Below are 19,892 nucleotides of genomic sequence, written 5' to 3' on the forward strand. Positions count from 1 at the left end.
TAATAATAATAATACATAGAACAATAAAACCATGAATAAAATGATACATAATAAAATAGATTAAACTAGACCATGAATGCAAGTTTAAACAGGTGGGTTTTGAGGTGGTATATGAAAGTAGGAAGGGAGTCAATATTACGGGTGTTGGGTGGAAGTGAGTTCCAGAGTTTGGGAGCAGAGCGGCTGAAAGCTCTGCACCCCATTGTGGTGAGACAAGCAGGGTTAATCCCGTTAGCTAGCAAAACAGCTAATGGAAATGAACTGCATACTCTAAAAGTGCAAAAGCAATCACGACAAATGACAGACACTACAGCATAGCTGTTAGCTAACACCATTTTGACTACTTCCCGCCAATCAACCTCCAGCCAACAGTCGATGGAACATCATAAAGAAAACCCCACACAAGACAACGATGATAATAGAAATAAACTGCGTACTCTCAAAGCGCAAAAACAACCACTTCAAGAAATGGGCGTTACAGCGTAGCTGCTATCTAACACCGTTTCAATGACTTCCCGCCACTCAACCTGACACAAGTACAGCCAACAGGTGCCACTGTGACATTATAAACAGCAGTCCACACAACACAATGATAAAATAAATGAACTATGTACTTAAAGCGCAAAAACAATCATCAAATAATAGGTGCTAGTGCGTAGCTGTTAGCTCACACCAACTTGGTGCCTTCCTGCCACTCAACTGCCACTAGTCCACTCAATAAGCACTGTGACATCATAAACAGCAGCGCACACAACACAACTATGATAAAAGAAACGAACTGCGTATTCTAAAAGCGCAAAAACAATCACTACAAATAGGTGCTACTGCGTAGCTGCTAGTTTACACAGTCTCTGTGACTTTCTGCCACTCAACGCAAAGATAACCACTTCAAGTAACTAGCGCTACTACAGCATAGCTGCTAGCTAACTCCAACCCAGTGACTTCCCGCCACTCAACTGCCACTAATCCACCCAACAAGTGCTGTGACATCATAAACCGCAGTAATAAAATAATCCATTACGTACATATTGAAAACATCGTTTCATTCTTTTCATTCTTCTTTGTAACTTTCTTCGTCTCAGCCCTGAGCCTGTAGTTGATAGGCTCTCTCAAACCACATTACATCTGACCGATGTTAATAAATGCTCTTGCACAAGCACAAGGCATTCTTCTTGTGTTGCCAACTGAACCGCCATCATGATGGGAGCAACAGGTCTCATTCTGTCTCAAAGATTAAATAACCTTTCTGTCTCCTTTCTTGTTACTGCCTGGTTTTTCATCCAATCAAGTCATTATCCTTTAATTGCAACATTTGGACCCAACACGCAGCCCATATAACACGACTTTGATAAAAGGAATGAAGTGCATACTCTTAAAGTGGAAAAACAATCACGATAAATAACAAGGCCTACAGCATAGCTGCTAGCTAACACACTCCCGGTGATTCCCTGCCACTCAACTGCCGCAAGTCCAGACAACAAGCACGTTGATATCATAAACCGCAGCCCACACAACACAACTATGAAAAAAGATAATTAATTGCGTAGTCTAAAAGCGTAAAAACAATAACCTCATATAACTGTCATTCTAGCATAGCTGCTAGCTAACACCAACTGTGTGACTTCCCGCAGCTCACCTGCTGCAGTTCCAGGCAACAATCGCCGTGACATCATAAACAGCGGCCCACACAACACTTGTCAACAGAGACGACAAGCACTTTGATGACATCAGCGCAGTGCGGCGGCAACCCCTCTCCACAGAGATGACAACCGCTCTGTAAACATCGCAACAAGGCGACAGCTTGCCACTTCGGAACAGAGATGACAGGCCTTTTCTCTTCCCTTCGATCAACACCAGCCAAGCGGATCCATTGTGCTCCGGGTGCACACATGGCACACCACCGCCGCGGCGACGAGGATCACCGCGGACCCGGAGCAGCCTACCAGGCCTTCGTGGCCATGGAGCGTTTGCTGGACAAGCTGCACATTTTAAACTACCAAGACGAAGTCCTGGACAAGCACAACATGCGGAACCTGACCCGCCATTACTTTGTCTCCAGTCCCTACCTGGAGTCCAACCCGGGAGAGCAGTTCTACATGTTCACCATCATTGCGGCGTGGCTTATCAATGCGGCGGGGAGGCCGTTCGACGAGCGCGTGGAGTACGGCGAACCCAGCGCCACCATGTCGGACATTCTCGCCGAACTGCGGGCGTTTGGTGTCCGAGTGGACTTTCCGCCCTCCAAACTCCTGTCGGGCTCGGGCGAGTATGTGTGCTTTGTATTGGACAGGCTAGCCGAAGAGGCGCTGAAGAAGAGGGGCTTTGCTTTCGGGAGTCCCAAGTACGCCATCGAAGACTCGGAGGAAGCGTTTGCGGTGGAGGAAGACCTCGAGCCGAACGTTGAGGAGGAGGTGATGGAGGAGCTGGACGATGACGAGGAGCACGCTGTTGACCTGGAGGCCTTGAAATTACGAAGCGCTCAGCCCGAAGCCAAGATGTCCTGCGTCAACACGGAGATCCTGCAGTCCATGGTGGACGCGGCCGAGTGGTACCTGGAAGTGGAACGGGTACTGCCGCAGCTCAAAGTCACCGTCAAGAATGACAACAAGGACTGGAGGATCCACGTGGAGCAGATGCACCGGCACCGCGACGGTATCTCGTCCTCCTTCAAAGAGGCCAAAGGCTATCTGGAGAAACTCCAGGAGGACATCGGTAAGACCTTGGAGAAGGTCCGCAGTCGGGAGAAGTACATCAACAACCAGCTGGAGCACTTGATCCAGGACTACCGTAATGCTCAGGCTCAACTGGGCCAGGTCAAGGAACAATACAGGCAAGCCAGCGAGGGACTGACGGAGAAGGCGCGCGTCCTGGCCGAGATGGACGAAGAGCTGAAGAGGGTGAAGCAGGAGACGGAGGAGAGGAACAGCAGCGTGTCCGACGGCGCTCCCCTCGTCAATATCAAGCGCTGCATGGCCACGCAGAAGCAGGAGATGGTACAGTTGGAGAAAATGATCGCCAGTCAACGTCTGCAGATGAAGAAACGCAACAGTTTACGGGACACGCACGCCGCCGTCTTTTCGGAGCGGGCATGTTTTTCGCACCGGGCACACACGTGGACTTGGGATTCTTGAAACTTCCTTGAGAAACGCCTGATTTATTTATGTTTGGGAGTGGACGAGGAGGAACTTGGGTATTTCCTTCATTCGTGCAAACTGGTTTTAAAAACCAAACTCTGGCAACTTTACATTATATTAATGTATATCAACCAGTGATGCCCAACTTTTTGGGAGACAAGGTATCTTGTCACATAAGATAATCTCGTCACAATTTAGCCTTAAAAATCCTTGAATTTTGTTCTTCTTTGCCAAACACAGTTACAGTGAACCTCCCATTTATCACATATAATAATCCAGTTTCACCCACAAAAGGTAAAAAGCTGAAAAATCGACCATGTGAAAATATCTTCCCTCTTCCTACCCAATTTGAATTCCTATCCCGGTTGAAGTTTACTGTCAAACTTGACACATAAATGAGAATTAAACATTGTATGTTCAACTATAAAGTGTCATTGAGAGTTTTGAAAGGCGCTTATAAATGAAATGTATTATTATTATTATGTTATAACATCAAATGTTCAAACAATGAAGCGAAATTTTCAGCGAACAAAAGTCAGCGAGCTAAATACTAACATATAACGCAAGAGTGTCAGTAATTTTTTCCCGCAGGGATGTTATGAATTTGGGGAAGCCATTCGAAGGCTTCGTCCCCTCCACATATTACATGTAAAGCGCATAACAAAATTCAAATTTGAATTAAAAAATAATGACTGTTATTATTGATATTTATTGTTATTATATACGCCAATTTGATTTTTTTGTTCAGACTGGCAAGCATCATGAAATTTCACAAGTTTGGTTTGCTTTCGTGGGCTGAATAAAATGTGGCGGGCCAGATTTGGCCCCCGGGCCTTGACTTTGACACCTGTTGTATAACATGTAACCTCAAGATGGAGATCTCTGCCTTTGTTTAACGTAGGTGTTAGAAGGGTTTGGTTGAGAGAATTATTTTTTTTTGTCATTGTGAATGCGACTTTTAAAATGTCAAACTGTTCCCCAGGCCCAATGTGTGTACAAAAAATATTTTAGATTTTTAATTTGTTTATTTTTTGTGCCTGTTCAGGCCCCAAAGTCATGCATTATTAAAAAAAACAAATCTGCAACTGCAAAGTTGCCCTTTTGGAAATTAGCATGTATCTTCCAGAAATTAGAATCAATTTTAAAAATGAAAATTACTGGGTAGGAACACGTATAGACAGCACACAACAGTATTTGGTTCAATCCCATTATAGTACAGTGATACCTCGGTTTAAAAACCCCTTGGTTTACGAACTTTTCGGTTTACGAACGTTAAAATTTATGAACATTTTACCTTGGCATATGAACTTTTTTCAGGATACACACGGAGCTGCCTCAATGAGTGATGTGTCGTTCGCGAATGAGCCCATTCTTCTAAGAACAAAATGGCAGCCAGTCATGATGTGATGGTCGTTGATGGCTTGATGGAATGGAGTGGCCGGTTTCCTCAGCATTAAACAATTGATGCGGAACGTAACCTTCTTTCATCATCTTGAGGAATGATCCGTTGTCTGCTTTCTCTGTGATAATTTTATCTAGTTCCTCATCAATTGTGTTCTGTTTAGCTGGGTTGGCTGGTAAATGACTTTATTATACAGTACAGTTTATTTCTTTAATTATAATAACAGCACATTTATTATACATTAAAAATTGTAGATTTTGTGGCGTATTAAAGGACAACCGACGTCACTTTTTTGTTTCCTAACTGACATCCGAAAAACGTTTTATAGCATCTAAAATACCCAAAACACGCAGTATGATATTTTTATTCAAATGCAAAACACCAATAAAAATGACTTGAAGTGTCCAAAATCTGCAAAAAATTTAGCTGCGAATTGGGCATTTTCAGAAAGTCCCGCCCCCAGTTCATGATGTCACGCCAAGACGTCTTGCATTGCTGGAGAATCAAAACAATGGCTTCAGATTCGGAGAATATGCTTTCTTGTTACACATCCAGTTATGAATATGATTCAAATAGTTCTGAAGAGGAAAGCATACATGTTTGCAATCGATTAAAGAATTTATTCCATGCCATTTTGAGGCAACATTGGGGGGGTCTCACCCAAAAAGAGGCAGAAAATGGCCACCGAGCTCCTGTGAGGAATTAATCAGCCCGTTTCCACAGGCTGATAAATTCTTTACATGGAGCTTGGACGCCCTCTCCTGGCTCTTTCTGGTGCAACACGAGGTTTTCAGACCAAGCAAGCACAGCAAAATGCATTGACGTGATGGAAGGACTGCTACAATGTGTCCTTTTTTTTTCGGTCAGGGGCGTTCCTTCAGTGACGTCACGTACGGACTCGTCACCAAATCAAAAACAAGACTTCCGGAATATTCAGTGCGAGTCTTAAAACATAAAATATAGCTATGCGGTGGAATCTTTGTAAAATACGCTCAGTAGAAGTCATTTGAATCCATTTTACAAATTATGGACACAACTTGTCCGGAGACGTCGGTTGTCCTTTAAGGCTTTGAAAATTAGAAAGTATAAAATTATGTTTTGTGGGGACTTGGGAATGGATTATTCTCGTTTTAATGGTTTCCTATGGGAAATTATTTTTTGGGATACACACTTTTCGCCTTACACACTGTCTAGGAACCAATTCAATTTGTGATCCAAGATATCACTGTATTTGCAAACGCCTCTCTGGTTCTTGCTCCCCTCCTCACATTTCAGCAACCCCCACCAGAGATCCTGTCAAGGAGTAGTGGAGAACCAAATCGAGGAAGGAACAACAAAAATTTGGGAGGCAGGGCATCAGGGAGAAATGACATTTTGTCATTTGTCAATGCATTTAGATATATGGGTTGTTGCAATATATCTAAATGCATTTCTTGATTCTGCACTATGTACAGTCTTGTTTATAGAACGGTTTTTGCACATCTACATTTACACAGTATACAGTTGACATTTTTATTTTGTTATGCTTAGAATATCTTGTTTTCTATCCTTTCACTCCCACCCCAACCCCATCCCTCTTCAATTGCTTCTGTGGACTGCAAATTTCCCCATTGCGGGACGAATAAAGGTATTCTGATTCTAATTCTGATGTGTGTGGCGTCAACGTGCGCACCGCGTCGCTGACGTGTACCTTTGAAGTGCGCCTTTCAAGTTTGCACCTTTGACGTCTTTCAAGTGCATCTCAGCCTGACGTATATAAATAGTGCAGTCCGCGGGCACAGACACACACACACACAGACTCGCAGAGAAGCCCCACAGCGTCGGACGAAGACCCCACAGCACGCCTTGCTAGACTCCACGCCACGATTAAGCTCTGTGGGATCTGACAGCGGATAACTAACCAATTTACGAATAAAGAGAAACATCAAACTCTTTATGTGTCCAAAATTTGTACATGCATTTCGCTTCAAGTGCAATGAAATTAAAGTTATGGTCAAAGCTGTTGCTCTTCACAATTTTGAAATTTCTTTTCGTCACCCCCACCCCACCCCCCATTGCTCGCATTGTAATTTGGAGTCAACTCTTCTGCTGCACTTTCGTAAAGGAAAGTAATGAACAAAAATAATTATTTCCGGTATTTTTTGCTTGGCAGTAAACGTAACCTATGATGTACAAATAACTTGATATTATTCATCAACATTTGCCAAATTTCTGAATTTAATCCGTAATTATTCTGGACATTAAAAACTCATTTTCTCCTTGTAAATCCCATTTCGAAATTGACCAGAATATACCTGGTGGCCTCTGGATATTTTTTAAAACGAAATCGTAGTTGACGAACTCAAATTACACCTCAAAGAAAAAAAACAACACTTTATTAATACTTTACTGTGCATATACAGAATAATACAAAGTGACAGCGCGGTATGATGACGCCACTGTGACGCACGTGGAAAGTGACGTAATATCGGAAGTGCTCGCAACCAAAAGTGATCTTGGCGCTCGTGCTCCCTTCAAACGATGCGCGGAAAAGGAGCGGTTGGCCTTTTGTTTGTCTTTGCGGGTTTGTTTTTGTAAGCCAAAAACAACATCGAGTGCCTGCCGCGACGCAACAAAACGCGGAAGAAATTAAAGGAAGCATTTTTGTGGATGTGTTCGCGTCTCCATCTTCTGCGAGACGGCTGAGTGAAGTGACTCCACGCGTTTTCTCAAGTAAGCGCCTTTCCATTCCGACGCAACAAACCCGCGTAACGTAAATCAAATGACGTTTTCCCTCATAAAAATGTGGTCGTTAAACCTTAGCGATGGCCCACGCGTTTCACGTTACGTCTAATAGGGTTGTTTTCTTACAATTATCTTACGAACGAAAATGCGTGTCTGAGTTCACCCAACAGGTGTGCTAATAGCAAATGCACAGCAACGATTATCTTGTATCCTGGACCCCCGATCGGCCGATGTGAACTGGGATAGGGCAAACATTGGCCTTGAAATGCTTATACAGTGAGACCTCAACTTACGAACTTAATTGGTTCCCAGACAGAGTGTGTAAGGCGAAAAGTGTGTATCTCAAAAAAAATCCCATAGGAAACCATTAAAATGGGAATTATCCGTTCCTGGGTTTCCATAAAATATAGTTTTTAACTAAATAAGCCTTAAAACTACGTACACACAACATACCTTATTCTATGTATAATAAATGTGCTATTGTATTGTAATGAAAGGAAATACACTGCATTGTATCATAAAGTCACACAGAGAGGCACATTACACGAGGGCTGCAATTAAAGAAATAAACTGTGCTGTAAAATAAAGTTTTATTTACCTTTTTGATGGTCGTTGATGGCTTATGGACTGTTGCTAACTTAACCTCTGGTGTGACTTCTCTTATTTTTTTTTGGGAGACTCCGCATCATTTTTGCTAATTAAAAACCTCTTAATTGACACCTGTTGCTTTCTGACTTGTAAGGTCTTACGAAGCTGAGGCATCACATTATCGTTCATCATGTTGATGATTGTCATAGCCTTTCTTTTCTGGATGGAACTGTTCGGTAAAGGCCTGCACATCATTCCACGTTGCCAACATTGCCTTCTCCTCCTCCTCAGATGTTCTCGAACCATCCGTTACTGGCTTTAAAATCCTCAATAAGCACCGAACTTCCAGGTTGGCGCATGGCGATATCGGCGTGAATTAGCCATGCTTTCTCGCATAAAATAGCTTTACTCACGCTGTCGCCGGATAGCTGCTTTTCGTGAATCCAAATTGACAGAAGTTTTGTTTGATGGCTTCTCTGTTCCGGAGAATGGGAGCAATTGTTGACTTAGCATAGCCGTGCACGGCCACTAAATCACACAAACTTTGCTGCTGTGAAATGTAAATTTCTCCACTGTGAGACTAATAAAGGCAAATCCAATCCAAACGCACACCTCGTTCGTGTTTTTCAATTATCTCCTTCTTCTCAGCGACGGTGATTTTATTTTGTGTCTTCTTGGGCTGAACACGAGCCTGTGGTGTTTTTTTCGGTCCCATCATAGTAAAATTATCAGCAAAAAGCTCCAAGTAGGCGATCGACGTGTGCATACAATGAGAAGGGGTGTGGAAAGTAGCGCCGGCTGGAGCGCTGTTCGGTCATGTGCTTCCGCCGAAGATCACTCCGCCTTATAATAGTGCTTATTATAAGGTTTAATTTTCATAAATTTGACGTTCTTAAGACGAAAAGTTTGTAAGATAAGGTGTTTGTAAGTTGAGGTCTCACTGTAGTTTTTTTTCACGTCCCCGCAAAAGATTTACGAAACGCTGACAAATTTCTCATAGTACCCCCCTTAAACCCCCCTTTCAAAAAAAAGTCCAAAGACAACCGTACGGGGAAATAACACTAAGCAATGAATCGGTGGGCGTCGAACTGAGAGGACGTGTTCTGAGCACTGATGTGGTTGTGGTGTTGTAAGTAGCAAATCACTCAGTGTACTCACTCGGTGCTTCGAGGCTATGAAGATTAACTTTTTATCTGGGCCAAAATTAAATATAATTTTCCTTCCATTGTGTGCGTTTTGTCATCAAATGGTGAGTATAGTTTTTGCTTTTTTGAATGTTGCTGTGCCAATGATCATTTTGTGTTTGGGAGCTGAGCCACAAAGCTGAGCCACAAAGGGACATAAGTCTTCTTGTGCCGGTCCCAAGCCCGGATAAATACAGAGGGTTGTGTCAGGAAGAGCATCCGACGTAAAAGCTTGGCCAAAACAAACATGCGGATCAAACCTCTAAAGATGGAGGACACTGATTTGCTGTGGCGACCCCTTGTAGGGAAAAGCCGAAAGGAAAAGAAGTTCATTCTTCCAGACATTTTTTTCTTAGACTTCTTTCATCCATCGTTTGCTAATGACCTTCTCCTTTTGTACTCGCGTCCTTCTTTCGCATCATTTTTTTAGTCTTGGATTTTCTATTATTTTTTCCTGAACTAATTTCCTCTGCTCACTCGAACAGCTGCTTTTTATTTCGGTACCCCAACATCCTTCCATGTGTCATTTCTCCTTCCTCCCAGCAAACACCAATTTTATTCCTTCCTAAGCTTCACATGACATTTTATAATGCCACCCTTCTATCTTCACGCCATTTCTTAACAATCATTTACTTCTTCTTCCTTAAGTAACTTCTGACCATGTGATGTTGTGGGCTACCTTATCTGAACATAGCTTCTCATTTCCTCCGGGATGTGCCGTCCCAAAGGAGCAGGGTTGTATCAGGGCAGCACTTTGCAACGGTGCGGTTGGATAAATGCTGCTGCCACGCCTTTAACGGCCGATATATCTGTACTTTTGAGCACTTTTCATTCATGATACACACATGGAAAACTCCGTTTTGTCCTCCCGCAGTGCAGTGTTAAGAGGTGAAAACCCAAGTGACTGTTTTTTGGAACCGTTGCGCTGACAACTCCTTGCCTTTTGACCGTTAGCTTGGCAAGAACACCCCTTAGCGAGAATGAAGGAACGGAAAGATGCTCCTTCCGACTGGTGAGATGGAATTTTATTTGCACTCGGATAAATTGCACTTTCTTCAACTGGATATTTGGTATTATGTTACAGGGGCTACTTTGTGGCAATGTGTTTCTTCATTCTGGGTTTGGGGACGCTGCTACCGTGGAACTTCTTCATGACTGCCTCATTGGTAAGCGGGTCCGGGGTGTGTGTGTGCCTGTGTGCGTCTGTGTGTGTATAAAAACAAAGGCAAAGAGGGTGCCATTTTGATCAACCCCGTCATCTTTTTCTGTGTGTTGCCTTTGTTTTCTTTTCCCATCACCCACAACTGGCTTTTCGCACCGCAAATTGTTTTTCAGCGGCTCACTCATATCATCGCGAGTTGGCAGCACTTCCTTTCTGCAGTGTCAATTTCCCTTTTTGTTAATGTTTTCTTTTTCCCTGCCTGCAGTATTTCCAAGGGCGCCTGAACGCGTCCAACGTCACAGACGGCAGCGAGAACAGCAACAGCAAATACTTCAACAGCTGTATGACCCTGCTGTCCCAGCTGCCCTTGCTGCTCTTCACCTTGCTCAACTCCATCCTCTACCAGAGGTCGGTCGCTCGCTCGGTTGGTGGTTTTTAAGCGCCGCTCGTGCATGTGGCGGACGTGATTCACACTCATAAATGTCAGGAATTAATATTCCTGCTCATTATTGCCGTGAGTGTCATCAGCAGGTTCACCCAGAAAGACAGGAAAAGTCACAGAAATATTCAGGTGGCTCAGATAATGTTTGTTTTTTTTCCGCACTCAGCACTCGGTCGGAGAACGGCAAGCTGTGACGGGACTGAAATGTTGACTGGGTACCTGAAAAAAAAGGTCAAAGTGCAATTTTAGGCGTGGCTTAGAATTTGCCATCCGCATGACTATTTTCTTGGAATGGTGCAACATGAAATAATTTCATTTTATCACAACTAGAAAATCATTCACATTAAATGTTTAGGCTCATCTTTTTTTTTTTTTTTTTTTTTGCACTGGATAAATGTTTGTAGTTACACGGGTGTGAACTGGTTATCACGTCTGCTTCATAGTGCAGAGGTACAGGGTTGGATTCTGTCTCCGGTCTACTATTGCGAAGTTCTGTCTGTGCTTGTGTTCATTTTCTGCGGGAATGCCGGTTTCCTCCCAAAAACATGTACCGCAGACTCTAAGTTTTCCCTCGGTGTGCGAATTGCTCTTGATCCACGTGCGCCCCAATTAATTGATTAATCAACAAATAATCAATAGATTATCCGTGATCCAAACCATGCTGAAATGGAAGCACTTATTTTCCACATTAAATTCCAAAATGAGCTTGAAAATAACATGATGACTTTTCACTTTCATGGTAAAATGGCATCTTTTAATGTTGGGGTTGGACTTATTCGTAACTTCATTTCCTGACCGTCAAATGACGGTTTCCTCATATACTGCGGCCGATTGTGTTAGTCCAGACACTGGATTTGATTTAGTGCACAGGTGTCAAAGTGAAGGCCCGGGGGCCAAATCTAGCCGCCACATCATTTTATTCAGCCCGCGAAAGCGGATCCACCCTGTGAAATTCCATGATGCTTGCTAAAGTCTAGAGCAAAATTTCCATTTGTCCCATGTAAACCACAATAACAGTCATTATTTTTTACTTCAAATTTGACAACTAGTTATTCATTAATTTGTTGTGCGCTGTATATGTAATATGTGGAGGGAATTAAACAAACAACGGCCCCCGAGAGGAAACCGTAATTACAACGTGGCCTGCGGCCAAAAATAACTTTGACACCCCTGCTTTAGTGGACCACATACAATGATAACATGGATCCACCGTGACCCCCGGGCTTCAAGTTTGACACCATTTTTGCCATACAACCCAGGATATCTGAAGCCGTGCGCATTGCCGGCAGCCTGGTTTTCATCCTGCTGCTCTTTGTCCTCACCGCCGTGCTGGTGAAAGTGGAAATGGACACCGACCGCTTCTTCTCCGTCACCATGGCGATCATCTGGTTCATCAACTGTAAGCGACGGCCGACATTGTTTTTTGTGCACGGCCCACGAAAAAAGCTGATCCGTGACTCACCTCCCGCAGCTTTCGGCGCCGTGCTGCAAGGAAGTCTCTTTGGCCTGGTGGGCATGCTCCCCCAAAAGTACAGCGCCATCTTCATGAGCGGCCAAGGCCTGGCTGGAACCTTTGCCGCCATGGCCATGCTGTTGGCCAATGCTAGTAAGCGCCCACGTATATCCTTCCGGTTGCCCGCTAATAAAAAAGGGAACGTCCGTCGCAGGGTGTCATCGGCACGCTAAACCTACCCCCTTGTCCCTCAGGTGACGCGAAACCTGATTCGGCGGCGCTGGGCTACTTCATCACGCCGTGCGTTGGCACCCTGGTGACACTTTTCTGCTATCTGCTCCTGCCTCGCTTGGTCAGTATTTGCAGCGCGGGGTCCAGTCCACATTTTTCCCCCCATTTGTGAAAATTAAAAGGTCATCTATGCATAGGAATTTGCTCAATATTACCTCAAGAAGAGCGTTAAATATGAGCCCGGCGCCACGGTTGAGCTGCTACAGGGTGAGTGCTTTCAGATGTTTTCATTTGACTCAGCATGATTCCGACTTGATCTTAGTTTTACTCCCTGGTGCTTTCTACTATCTTTGTCACTGCTTTATTACCAGTATATGATAGTTGTCTATGTTAAGCGCTTTGTTACAGCTTCAGCTGTTGTTAAAGCGCTATATCAATCGATACGTATTGTCAATACAATACGTATCAAATGACGACACAAAAACTTTACCGTTATCATTCATAAAGGTGTCTGCAATGTGACCGACCTTGAAAGGAGGTTGCACGCATTCGATCGCCTGCATTCGCCTGCGTTGACTTAACTACTTAAGGCCGCCATTGGGTCCCTCATTCACTGTGAAATTTAATCAATTTCAGAGCCATTATCTCATTAGAGCGTGTAGCCGTGGCGGCGGTCCAACAAAGGCGCCATTTGTTTAGACCGGACCGCTGTGCGTGTCACATTCTCTGTGCCGTCTGTGTGTGTTGTCAAGCGGAGAGTACGGCGGTGGAAAACAGCAAGCTCAACGGCGGCCTCGCAAACGGCTCGGTGGCCGGCGGCCCAAACAAAGATGGCGGGTCGGAGGAAGGAGAGGGCGCGGCCCGGCGGGACAGGAGCAAAGAGGCTTTTCTGTCCGAGAGGCCGGTGGAAACAAAGCAAGAGAAAGCCTCCATCATCGAGGTCTTCAAGAAGGTGAGCGTTGACGGGATTCTCAACGGGGAAAGCCATGAACTTCGGTTGATCCCAAAAGTTATGTCCTATGTCCAGACCTCTGGCAATGTTTTTCCCTTCCACAAGGGGCAGCATTTGTATGTTGTACATCTGCCCCCATTTCAAGCTCAGGTAACTCCAGACCCATATAACTTAGGTATTAACTCTTTTTTTCTGATGAAAGAAGAGTAAGGTTTCTTACGCTGAATTGAATGTTTATGTAGTCCGAAAAGTCAATATTCTGTAAGTCCTGCAATTTGAGTGAAAATGACAAAAACCCTGGCACAGGGGTGTCAAAGTTATTTTTATGCCATGGGCCACATTGTAGTTACGGTTTCCTCTTGGGGGCCGTAAAAAGTAATGACTGTTATGGTTTACATACGACAATTTGACATTTTGGTTCGGACTTTAGTAAGCATGGTGGAATTTCACAAGTTGGATTTGCTTTCGCGGACTGGATAAAATGATGTGGCAGGCCAGATTTGGTCCCCCGGGTCTTGACTTTGACAACTGTGCGTTAGTCCTTTCTCATTTGACGTTTGCTGCAAAATTTGACAAAGAAAAAATGATTTTAAAACAGATGTGGCATACCTTAATACGTGCAATTTTCCAAACACTGAAGCCAAACCATCGAATAGCTGACTTGACAAAATTATCCAGCCGAATACTAACATCCAATGCTAGCATGCAACAGAACATGGCATGGCTTATAATAATAATAATAATAATACATTTCATTTATAATTGCCTTTCAAAGCTTTAGCGCTTTTTTCAAAAGTCCTGAGCGTCCTGTAGGTGTCGGCAAAAAACTAACCTGACTAAACATTTCATTTGTTTTGTTGGATTTTTGGCAGATTTGGGTGATGGCGTTTTGTGTGACGTTTGTCTTCACGGTCACACTCTCTGTGTTTCCCGCCATCACCGTCGACGTCAGGACGTCGTCCCCTGATTTCGAAACAGCGTTGCCTGGAAACTGGGGTATCAATTTTTTGTTGACGGTTAGTTTTTTGTTGTTGTTTTATTGTCACTTTTAACTGTCCAATGGTGATTTGTTCTCTACCCAGAACGTTATTTCATCAACGTGTGCTGCTTCCTGACTTTTAACATCAACGACTGGCTCGGACGCTCGATCACCACCTTGATACGCTGGGTGAGATTGAAATGATCGATTGATTGTTTAATGAGAACCCCGCCATCTCTTCGTTGAGCGATATTCATGCGTTCGTGAGCGTTTCTCCTCCTTTGGAATCCAAATAAAGAATATGTTTGGTTTTTTTTTCAGCCCCGCAAGGAGTCACGTCTCTTCCCAGTGCTGGTGGTCTCTCGAGTGGTCTTCATCCCACTCCTGATGCTGTGTAACGTCCAGGATCGCACCTTCCTGCCCGTCTACTTCGCCTCGGACGTCTGGTTCACTGTCATCATGTTATTATTCTCCATTTCCAGCGGATACTTTGTTTGCCTGTCCATGTCCTACGCTCCACAGTGAGTCAAAAAAAGCAGAAGCGACTCTGCCGACTCATTTCAAATCAATCCCGTGACATTCGTGTAACCACTTCCTTAACAGCAGCCCCAAAACGGCTGGCGGTTTTGGCTAATTTTGTCTCCTTGTCGTCAGGATGGTGGAGGCCAAGGATGCGGAGACCGCCGGATCCCTGATGACCTTTTTCTTAGCTCTGGGTCTGTCCATCGGCGCCGCTCTGTCCTTCCCTCTGCGAAAACTTGTGTAGTCCCTCGCAAAATATGTACAAACAAACACGGCTGAGAACAGCGGTGTCTTGACTTGAGGGTGGTCCAAATTCCAAGTATAGACCAGAGCCGCGGTCGCCGATGCACTTTTTCGTTGCATCTTTTAGAGCGTTTCATCTAGTCGTGTGTAATGTTGCCTCCCTGGTGTAAGGAGGAGTGCTCGAACAATTGCTAACTTAGTCGCAGAACAAATTAAACTTCTTAGGTCAAGGTACTAGTATACGTACAATAGGAATGAGCGTTCTGCTTTTACATTGTTTCTTGAACTATTTATTTACTTTTTTTGTATGCGTTTGCTTTATGTTGTTTGTTTGTTTGTTTTGCCGTTCTCCCGCAATTTTGTATTTGAAAGTATCACAACTTCCGTCTCCCTCGTTTGGCCTCTGTGAAGGCGCAATGCTGCCCTCTACTGGAGCAAGTGAGAAGAAGGCTCAGCATTCCAACATGTCCTCCAAAAGGACGATAAAACAAGATGGCGGTGTACTTCTGCCATCGAGTGAAAAAAAGTTTATTTGTTCGATTGGGCACTCTATATGTCGTCGGCATTGATCGAAAATACAAGATACGTCAATCTTGAATAAATTAATTTGAAGTCCGATTGAGTGGAATTGGACAATTCCCAATCACCGCGTTAGATAAACTATATTTGTGGTGTGAATATATGAATAGCACTTTTTCTTCCCCCGCAGTATCGAATTTCTTTATTTTTCACCTGCACTTGCCTACTAAGCAACGCTTATTTGTGTCCTTACACAGCAATGTACCTCACATGCAATGCAGGCTGATGTTTGAATGCCTTATAGGCCTTTCTTTTCTCTCAGTAGAACATTAAGATGTTCGTTTGTATTTTTTGGGGCGGGGGATATCTCCTTTTTCTATGAAGCAATTTCAAAGTGGTGAGAAGAATCACCCCTAAAAAAAGCATTGCAACTAGTCTTCGTTTCTTCATTTTATGTTTATGTACTGTACATTTTTATTGGACCTTGTGGCTTACACAAGGGAACTCGCGTCTCACGTTGACTCAACACATTTGACTGTAAATAAAAGATTTTTAAAGGTTCCTGCTTGTGTCTCCAACGGCACGTGGGGTGCGACTTTTGTTGATTTTGAAAGATTGCCCACATGCTTAAAGGACAACCAACACCATTTTTTTTCCCTGACTGACATCAGAAAAACGTTTTATAGCATCTAAAATACCCAAAACATGCAGGCTGATATTCTTAGTCAAACACAAAAGACCAATAAAAATGATTTAAAGTTGCCCAAAACTGCCACTAATGAGCTCAAAATTGGGAGAGATTCAGAAAGTCCCGCCCCCAGTTCACCACGTCTCGTTAGGATACTCCTTCACAAACTGCCTTGCTCCAGAATCAAAACAATTGCTTCAGAAAGTTCAAATTTGGAAAAGAGCCTTTCTTGTTACTCATCCAGTTATGAATATGATTCAAATAGTTCTGAAGAGGAAAGCACAAGTGTTTGCGAATGATTAAAGAAGTCGTTGGATAGTTCGTACAACAGCCTACTTAGGCAAAATAGGATTAGGAATACTGATGAGGTGATACCGGTGGAAGTGGGGCTATCAGGCCAGTCATTAGTCAGCACAATAGGAACAATCAGTAGAGCTGCAGGGAGTAGTCCTCTGCTCCCCCCAACCCCAGAGCAGGGACCTATCGTAGCAGAGTCTGGCACCGCCATGTCTGGACAGTAGGGATATATATATATTGGGCCTAAACTACCAGTAAGACTTTAGTTTGCTGTCGAAGTTTCTTGAATAAGAAGCAAAACGTCCGACACCTTCAAAGAAGTACAGATGACGGCTGAAGAAACCTTTTCATCGAAGCGGAAATACAGTTTACCGAGCATGTGCACATTATGCTTTTATCAATCCGACCATACACAGCGATAAAAATAAATATACTATTGATGATTAATTTTGCTGTTTTTGCCGTGACAATAGTAACGGTCGGGGCAGCATTGTCATTGCCGACCAGCAGTTGAAACCAACTGGATTTGAGCCCAAATGGTCTTTGTAAGATCGGTTCACAATTATTTTTATTTTTTTCACCTATAAAAGTTGTAGTACGCCAGACATTCTTTGAAATTATTTAAAAAAAACATAAGGGGAAAAAAAAAAACATAAGGGGAAAACGTCAATTTGGGGTGGGCAATTAATTTTTATCAGGGGCCGCATGAGAAACCTGAATTGTGTCAGAGGGCCACCAACTTTCTTTCATCGTAAATTCTCAAATTAAATATTTTGAATAGCTGGTACCGATAATCAGAAGAATAAAGCACTCTGTAAATATTTATATTAGGTTATGTGAAATTGTGGTGTATTGGTTAAATAAGAAAAACAAGTATTGAACCAGTGCAATTTATTTTTAATTTGTTAATCTCCACAAACAATAACTTGTCATGTTTTCCACCTCATGTTACCTCTTCAGTGAGAATAATCCAGTCTGTTCTGGGCTTGAACAAGGGCATTGAAATCTGGCGGAATGTCTGAAGTGGCTATCCGAAGGACAGCTGAGAGGTGGTCATCACTCATAGAGGATCTGTGTTTGGATTTGTTGAACTTCATAACTGAGAATGTCTGTTCACAATGATAGGTTGATTCAAAGAGGACTACGGTCCTCTGAGTGTGTCAGACTGCAGATCAATGAGTTCCATCTGAACTTCACTTGGTGCATCATCCACACTGCAGTTGAAGGGAGAAAAAACCATGTGCATTTCACTATCAAGAGTTTTGAAATCTTGAAATCGCCTTGAAAACTGCATGCAATGCTTCTAACGTGGTTGAGTACTTTTGGAGGTGATCACCTGATCTTTTGGCTTCCTTAAGTGTTGGCAAGTGGGTCAGAATGTTGACCTTCACTTGGCTTGAGAGAAGCTGCAGTTTTCTCATGAAAGCCTTCACTGCACTGTACATCGCATGCACAAAAAGGCCCTTGCCCTGCATTTTGACATTTAGTTCATTCATTAGTGCAGTCACATCCACAGCGAATCCGAGGTCTGCCAACCAGTCGTTATCTGAAAGTCCTGGGATGTCATGACCTTTCCTAATACAGAACTCCTGAATCTGGTCTCTCAGGTCCCAGACACTTTTCAGAACCTTGCCAAGGCTGAACCACCTAACAGTGCAGTGATATTTTATGTCACCATGTTCAGCCTCATTTTCCTCCAACAAAGCAACAAACTGTCTGTGATTTAAAGCTCTCGCTCTGATGAAATTAACTATTTTAGTGACAGCATCAACGACATGTTTCATTTTTAACACTGTCTAACATCGCAGCTCTCATCCAAAGCCAGAGAAAAAAAGTCAAAGTCGGCCGCTCTGTTCTACAGCTGAAGCTCTAAATTTCCCGCGATGTCCTCAATCCGCCTCGTTACAGTGCGTCGGGAGAGTGAAACGTTCTCAAACGCGCCCTTTTTCTCTGGGAACATCAGTGCAGGAGAGTCCAATAAAGACTCCTTAATAAACTCTCCGTCGGAAAATGCCCAATTTTTTTCTGGCGATTTTGTGAGAAATGACATTAATTGTCCTGACATCCTTGTTGGGTTTGTAGTTTTGCAAGCAATGCATCAGACACCCTTGCACGCTGTTCACCAGACAGATTTCTGTATTTATCTTCATGCTTGGTCGTGTAGTGGCGATTCAAATTATATTCTTTAAACAAAGCAACCTGTGTACCACAGACTAAGCACACTGCTTTACCTTTAATTTCTGTGACTTTTTTCTCTGGCTTTGGATGAGAAGAGCTGCGATGTACGTGACACCGCCCAGCTGCTCATCTTCTTACGTGGGATAACCGCAGACTTTCAAATCACGGAGTTGTTCGTTATCAACTTTTCTTTTCTTGGGGTGTGCCGACATCTTGAGCCTTGAGGGTAACCTGCCGAACAGAATCGCCTTCACTCACTTCCGTGTATATACGTAAGACTCTTGCGTATATACACGTAAGACGTAGAGTCTACGTAATGACCTAACGCCAGTGGCATATAACTACATACGTATATGCATATATGGCATATAACTACAGTGTAGTTATATGCCAGTTTGATTGGACAAGATTTCTATCAACATTATTTCGTTAAAATACATCACATATGCCTGTGGAGTTATATTTTAATATAATTTTGACAACCAGCTACACAATCTTTTGTAATGTTTCCATCTTTATGACGACCAGAAGAAAACGTATTTGAAGTGCCTGTGCAGTTTGACCACACACCGGAAGGTGGCAGAAGCGTATTTATCTTGCTAAGGAAGGACACAACTTGTTGGCGGTAATGCAGTTAAATGCACCATATTCTCATCTCATTTTCCGTCCCGCTTATTCCTCATTAGGGTCGCGGGGGTTGCTGGAGCTTATCTCAGCTGTCTTCGGGCACGAGGCGGGGGACACCCTGAATTGGTTGCCAGCCAATTGCAGGGCACACAAAGACATACAACACCTCACACCTAGGGACAATTTGGAGTGGTCAATCTGCCTGCCATGCATGTTTTTGGAGTGTGGGAGGAAACCCGGAGAAACCCCACGCGGGTCCAGGGAGAACATGCAAACTCCACACAGGGAGGCCGGACCAGGACACGAACCGGCAACCTCTGCACTGTGAAGCCGGTGTGCTAACCACTCGACTACCGGGCTGCCCATGCACCATATTAATAATTAATAATTAATAATAATAATAAACAATACATTTGATTTTTTAGCGCCTTTCAAAACTCTCAAGGTCACTTTACAGTCACAGGTTTTTTTTCTGTGGGTGAGCAGCGCAGCCACACTCACCAGCGTTCACTTAACCCGGAATAACTAAAATAGATCGAAAGCTAGCTAGATAGCTAATAGATAACT

General features: G+C 43.5%; 1 protein-coding gene and 1 pseudogene across 2 annotated transcripts; both read left to right on the plus strand.

Annotated features, from left to right (window-relative positions):
- The first annotated feature begins 520 nt into the window (after positions 1-520).
- Positions 521-3,131, plus strand: LOC148902289 (intraflagellar transport protein 57 homolog pseudogene; annotated as a pseudogene).
- Positions 3,132-7,005: 3,874 nt separating this feature from the next.
- On the plus strand, positions 7,006-16,096 carry LOC148902290 (equilibrative nucleoside transporter 2-like). 2 transcript variants are annotated; one of them, XM_088990695.1, is made up of 13 exons: positions 7,006-7,248; positions 9,907-10,044; positions 10,117-10,198; positions 10,460-10,602; positions 11,896-12,035; positions 12,108-12,242; positions 12,344-12,441; positions 12,518-12,587; positions 13,073-13,272; positions 14,145-14,268; positions 14,355-14,440; positions 14,573-14,772; positions 14,906-16,096. In XM_088990695.1, exons 2-13 carry the CDS (start codon positions 10,013-10,015, stop codon positions 15,015-15,017), a joined length of 1,422 nt encoding a protein of 473 aa, XP_088846821.1. In that variant the 5' UTR covers positions 7,006-7,248; positions 9,907-10,012; the 3' UTR covers positions 15,018-16,096. The 2 variants fall into 2 exon arrangements, with proteins under 2 accessions (XP_088846821.1, XP_088846823.1); XM_088990697.1 differs by having other exon boundaries at positions 9,912-10,044.
- The last annotated feature ends 3,796 nt before the right edge of the window (positions 16,097-19,892 follow it).

This window comes from Hippocampus bargibanti, linkage group LG02 (assembly GCF_051943395.1).
Source record: "Hippocampus bargibanti isolate YZ-2025 linkage group LG02, ASM5194339v1, whole genome shotgun sequence".
Classification (NCBI taxonomy): Eukaryota; Metazoa; Chordata; class Actinopteri; order Syngnathiformes; family Syngnathidae; genus Hippocampus; species Hippocampus bargibanti.